Source organism: Tupaia chinensis, unplaced genomic scaffold (genome assembly GCF_000334495.1).
Source record: "Tupaia chinensis unplaced genomic scaffold, TupChi_1.0 Scaffold000355_1, whole genome shotgun sequence".
Classification (NCBI taxonomy): domain Eukaryota; kingdom Metazoa; phylum Chordata; class Mammalia; order Scandentia; family Tupaiidae; genus Tupaia; species Tupaia belangeri.
In genome coordinates this window covers 1,865,764-1,870,727 of record NW_006159850.1, presented here as the reverse complement: position 1 = coordinate 1,870,727, position 4,964 = coordinate 1,865,764, and the positions used below count along the sequence as shown (strand labels likewise).

Genomic DNA, 4,964 nt, shown 5'->3' with positions numbered 1-4,964 from the left:
GGGAGATGGGGGGGGGCAATGAGTGAATGATGGATGCCAGACAAGTAGATGGGAGGGTAAATGAATGATGGTGGATGGAGAGATGGAGGGTGTATGGGTGGGTGGTAGATAGATGAGTGGATGGATGGGTAGATGGAGGAATGGATGGATAGTGGGTGGCTGGATGGTAGGAGGATGGATGAGTGGAAGAGTGAGTAGACGTGTGAATGGGTGGACGATGGGTGAGTGGATGGCAGATGGATAGATGGGTAAATGGATGGGAGGATGGGAGGATGGATGGTGGATGGTGGATGGTGGATGGTGGGTGGATGAATGGATGGATAGATGGTGGGTGGAGCCATGGGTGCCAGGAGGGAACAGGAATAGTGGCTACCCTGATTGTAGGAGCTCGACCAATGGGTAAGTGCAGTCTCTTTCTCCGTCACCAAAGTAGAGCAAAGCAAAGTGGAGGGATGGATGGTGGGATGGTGGGTCATGGGTGGGTGGGTGAGTGAACTGATGAACAGATCAGAAAATGGAGGAATAAGATCATTGTTTTGGTTGTGATGAGGTGGACTCCTTCCTTTCAGTGAAGAACTGGAAATTTCCAAGTACTTGCTTTCTGCAGCTTTTGACAGAAGTCTCACTGTAGAAAGTTTGGCTGTGAAATGCCTCTTCCTTTCCTGAGGAAAAAAACCACCTTCTTCTTTCTTGCAAGTGATGCAAAACATTTCACATGTCCCCAAACAGATCTAGCACCTGAGGGTCAGGATCTGGGAACTTCACCAAACACATACATCATTAAGTTCTCGTGAGGTGGATGTTACCACCATTCCGTGTCCATGAATAAAGCACTAAACAAATACTGAGGCGGAGAAAGCTCATTACCCAAGATCGTTAAACAGCCCTGGATGGCTGCAGCTATGTTTGAAGCCAATTAAGAGGCCTCACACTGGTTGTCAGAGGCACACGAGGGATTGGCCGCCCCGCAGCACGTAGTAGGCACCCCATAAAACAAGCTACAGGGTCAGATCAGCGGGTTGCACCAACAGTGCTCTGCTCAGGACGCCACCCTTCACGTGCAACAAGACCATGCACTCAGAGTAAAGGCCAACCTGTGAACTCAGAGCGGAGAGTCTACGCTGATGATAAACACTGATGGTCTAGTGTCTCTCAAATGCTGACTCCTTTGAGACCCTGATGGCCCATGCCAAGACGGGCTCTAATGAAAAGATCTATGCTGGGAAGGTGGTTCAGGAGAGAAAGGGGCCCATTGCAAGGTACTGCCGCCTAGTGACAACCCTTCCGATCTCCACCAGGAAGTGCCACTGCTGGGGCTACCCTGAGGACCAGGTGCGAGCAAGAGGCAGCCCCCGTGTCAGGAATACACAGGTCAGCAGTGTCAGCACTGGGGCAGGTCTGAGCTGAGGGGGTGCAGAAACCATCTCCGCCACATGGCCCTTTATGGCCAGAAAATGACCGGAGACAGAAAGAGGATGGGAGAGCGATGGGGGGTAGGCACTAGTTCCTAAGTTCTGCCCACCAGGCCCTCACCAAGGTCTTAATTTGTCATTGAACTGTCACTGCATGGCAGCTGACCCCACATGTCAGATGTGGTGAGGCTCAGGAGGTGAATGAGCAACTCAAGGTCACACGATTAGCAGGCCAGGGCTTAAGACAGCCCCAGCCTGTGTAACTCCAGACCTAACTTCAGACCATAGCCTGTGAGCACCTGTGCAGAAGACAATGAAGCACTGTTTCAGTGACTAGAACAGTAACAGTCTTTCGAACTAGGAACAGTCTGCCTGCCTGGTGCATGCTCCATAACCCATTTGCCAACAGTCTGGATAATGTGGACGAGGCAGAGGCAGGACCCACAGCAGTGGGTCTGGGGCCAGCACGGCTCTCCTCCTACCTTGGCACCACATTATGGCAGTCTCTGCTGCCCCCACCAGCACTTGCTCCCCAGGCACTGCCTCTGGCCTCGTGGCTATAGAACAAGTCAGCAGGTGTGACTCTAGCTGTCCACTTGCACCGCCCTGCCTCTTACCACCTCGCCATGGCCAGCTCTCAGCACGGCCGCCAGAGGGAGCCCCTCTGAGTCCAGGCCAGGCCAACTCCTCTAGCTGGGAGCTTAGGTCAGAATGAAACCTCAAGGCCGTCCTTGACCCTGATCAGGTCTTTCAGCCTCTCTTCTGACCTTTGCCACATCTCTCCACACCAGGTTCCTCCTGCAATCCCAGGTCAGCCCATGTGGCCTAGGCAGCCAGGCAGGAGGTAGGAATAAGCAGACAGGGCCATGGGGGCTGGTGGGCATCTGGCTGTCTGCAGGCCATCCAGTGCTCCTACGAGGCCCCTCCGCAATCTCTTCAGACACAGGTCGACTTCCCAAGGTACCCGGGTACCTGGCCACTTCCAGACACGAGAGTGACGACGTCTCCTTGCACAGCCGGAGCTCCAGAGTTCATGCCCCCGCCCCTCATTCATCCGCCGTGTCCCATCCTCTGCGGGAGCACTGGCCACACGAATCTGACACAGTAGGTTCAGTCCGGGAGGTGGAGACAGATGGTCTCCAGCAGGGGGCGTGTGGAAGCAAGCACACTGGCAAGCCCAGGGTCTGGGCTAGTAGGAAACAGCCAGGACTCCAAATTTAGGTGATTTAGTGTTACCTCAATGAAGACCCTTCACAGCTGCCCAGGTCGCAGCCCAAGACAGTGCCGCTAGGTGCCACCCTGTACAAACCAGGTTCATTATTGATAGCAACACTCTCAGATGGGTGTCTCTTGGAACTGGGATCCCCCGGAGTCACATTAAGGGATCTGGACCAAAAGGCAAGGTTTTGAACCCCAGTTCTGCCGCAGACCAGCCGTGTGAGCAGCAGTAAGTCACTTAGCCTCTATGAGCTTGAGGCTTCTCACCTGAGATGGATAGCACAGCAACTCTTCCCTCCCGGGGCTGTGTCTGAAATAAGTGACAGGTGGTTTGGCTTGCTGGACAAATCCCGACCTCTGGATTCAGAACTGGGTTCCAAGTCCAGTTCTGCCTCTGACCAGCTGTGGGACTAGAAACAAGCCAACCAACCTAAGAGCCCATCTCCCACCCTAGACAGGCCCGGCGGATTGGCTAATACACCAGCTTCATCAAGACCCAACTGTCAGGTGCCCGTGGCGGGGAGAGAGCACTCCCCGCTGCCATCTTCGGGAACCTCCACTGGCCTGCTCCCCTTGGTGCCAGAAACCCAGTTAGTGCTGGGTATTGCTGCCCACTGGGAAGTCACAGGAGGCCAGTGTACCTGAGGTTCTGGCTTAGAGCTTAGGAACCTTCCAGAAAATCTGTGTAAGGGTACTCGGTGCTCCGGGCTTTGGAGAACGTGCCAGGGAACTATAGTTGGCAGAACAATGGCCCCCAAAGACATCCATGTCCTGACCTCTGAAACCCAAGGGGAGATGGGTACTGAACAGACAACGGACACAGAAGCAGATGAACTGTTGAGTTCTGTGGAGGAACGTCCCAGCCCGAAGCACTGTGGCCTTTTGGAGTTGGAATGACAGTTCTGTTTTCCAAAGCCATGACGCCGTTTGCATTCTCAGTATAATGGTGCATGCCAGCAGGTGGAGCGCACGTCGGTCTAAAGGCCACAGGAGACCCGGCAGCCACAGAGAGGCTCCGCGGCAAGGATGTCCTCGGGACGGTTCATCCCTGGCTGGGAAGCACCACGCTGCGTCAAGGACAGAAGCTACCTCGAGCGTCTCTGATCTCCTGCCCGGCCCAACTGAGGCAGCAGCTCTCAGTTGCTCTGTTCAGGGTGGTTGCTGGGGTGAGCTGATGGTGGGGCTGTCATTCCCACGGACAGGAAGACCCATCACACATGGAAGTAGCTGGTGGGGTCTGCTTTGTTCAGAACCTAGAGAAGCCCATAACTACGAGGATTGTTTCCAGCAGGAAGACACTCACCAGCTGCTCTCAGTCAGGGAGATGAGCTTATAACAACAGCCTGGGCTGCAGAAGACTTTCTGGAAGGGACATTCAGTTATCAGGGGCTGGGGTGGGGGAGGAAGGACTGTTCCATGGGTACAGGGTCTTAATGGCAACAAGCGTGCCCTGGAATCAGTGGTGACGGGCGTGTGGCACTGTGACTGCACCCCACCCCGTGTCATGTGCGCAACGGGTGACCTCGCAGGCTGTGAAGGGCAGCTCGGTTTTCAAATCCACACCGCATGAGTGCTACACCACTTCCAGTGTGATCCACCAGACCAGGTGCTAAAACCATTTCAGGACCCTTGCCCACTGGGTCTGCTGCCCCTTGGCAGAGAGACGAGAAACTCAGAAATTACTTCCCTCCCTCAGCAACACAGAGATGGAGAACAAGCCCCCCGACCAGAGGTTACCGTTTACACAGTGGCCAGTTCAGGGTTCCACAAATAACATTTATTGCCCGTGTCGCAAAGACCTTACCCACATTCGCACCAGGTCTACTAGGACAGAGTCACCTGGTGACCATAACTGGGATTGAATCTTGGATGTGGGTTAAACCATTTGAGGAAACAGTGGCTATCCCAGACTCCTCCAACCTGAGGACTCGGGAGGACTCGAATGTGACCAGTAGTTTTGCTGACGTTCTTGACAGCAGCTGAAGGTCCAACGTCAAACCTAAAACAACTGGCTGGAAAGCAAAGAGAAAGGCAGTTACTGAGAACTGTCCCAAGGCTGGGACCACGCAGCCCTTGTGGGGTACGATCACGGCTGGAAGGTGGGGTACCCCACAGTGGAGGCGTGTCATCCCCTTCTCCACTGCACTTAGGGCCTGAGGAGTTCCAAGACAGAGACAGGCTCTGGGGCACATCACCGGGTGGTACTGGCTGCACCCCTCTCCAGCCCTGGCCCAAAGCTGTGAAAGGGCAGAGGGCATGAAGGGTACGCAGGCCTGACCCCATCCCTGCTCCAGGAGACGGCAGCCCCACCCCTGCTCCGGGGAGATGGCAGCA

At 54.9% G+C, this 4,964-nt stretch overlaps 1 protein-coding gene across 5 annotated transcripts in view; it reads right to left on the bottom strand.

Moving 5' to 3' along the window:
- Positions 1 to 4,392: 4,392 nt before the first annotated feature.
- Positions 4,393 to 4,964, bottom strand: part of CUNH16orf95 (chromosome unknown C16orf95 homolog) — a 23,734-nt gene continuing 23,162 nt past the window's right edge. For all 5 annotated transcript variants that reach the window (XM_006152550.3, XM_027773473.1, XM_027773475.1 and 2 more), the window contains exon 9: positions 4,393 to 4,642. In XM_006152550.3, the coding sequence (XP_006152612.1) occupies positions 4,630 to 4,642 (13 nt within the window). In that variant the 3' untranslated portion in view covers positions 4,393 to 4,629. The remainder of the gene's footprint in view (positions 4,643 to 4,964) is intronic.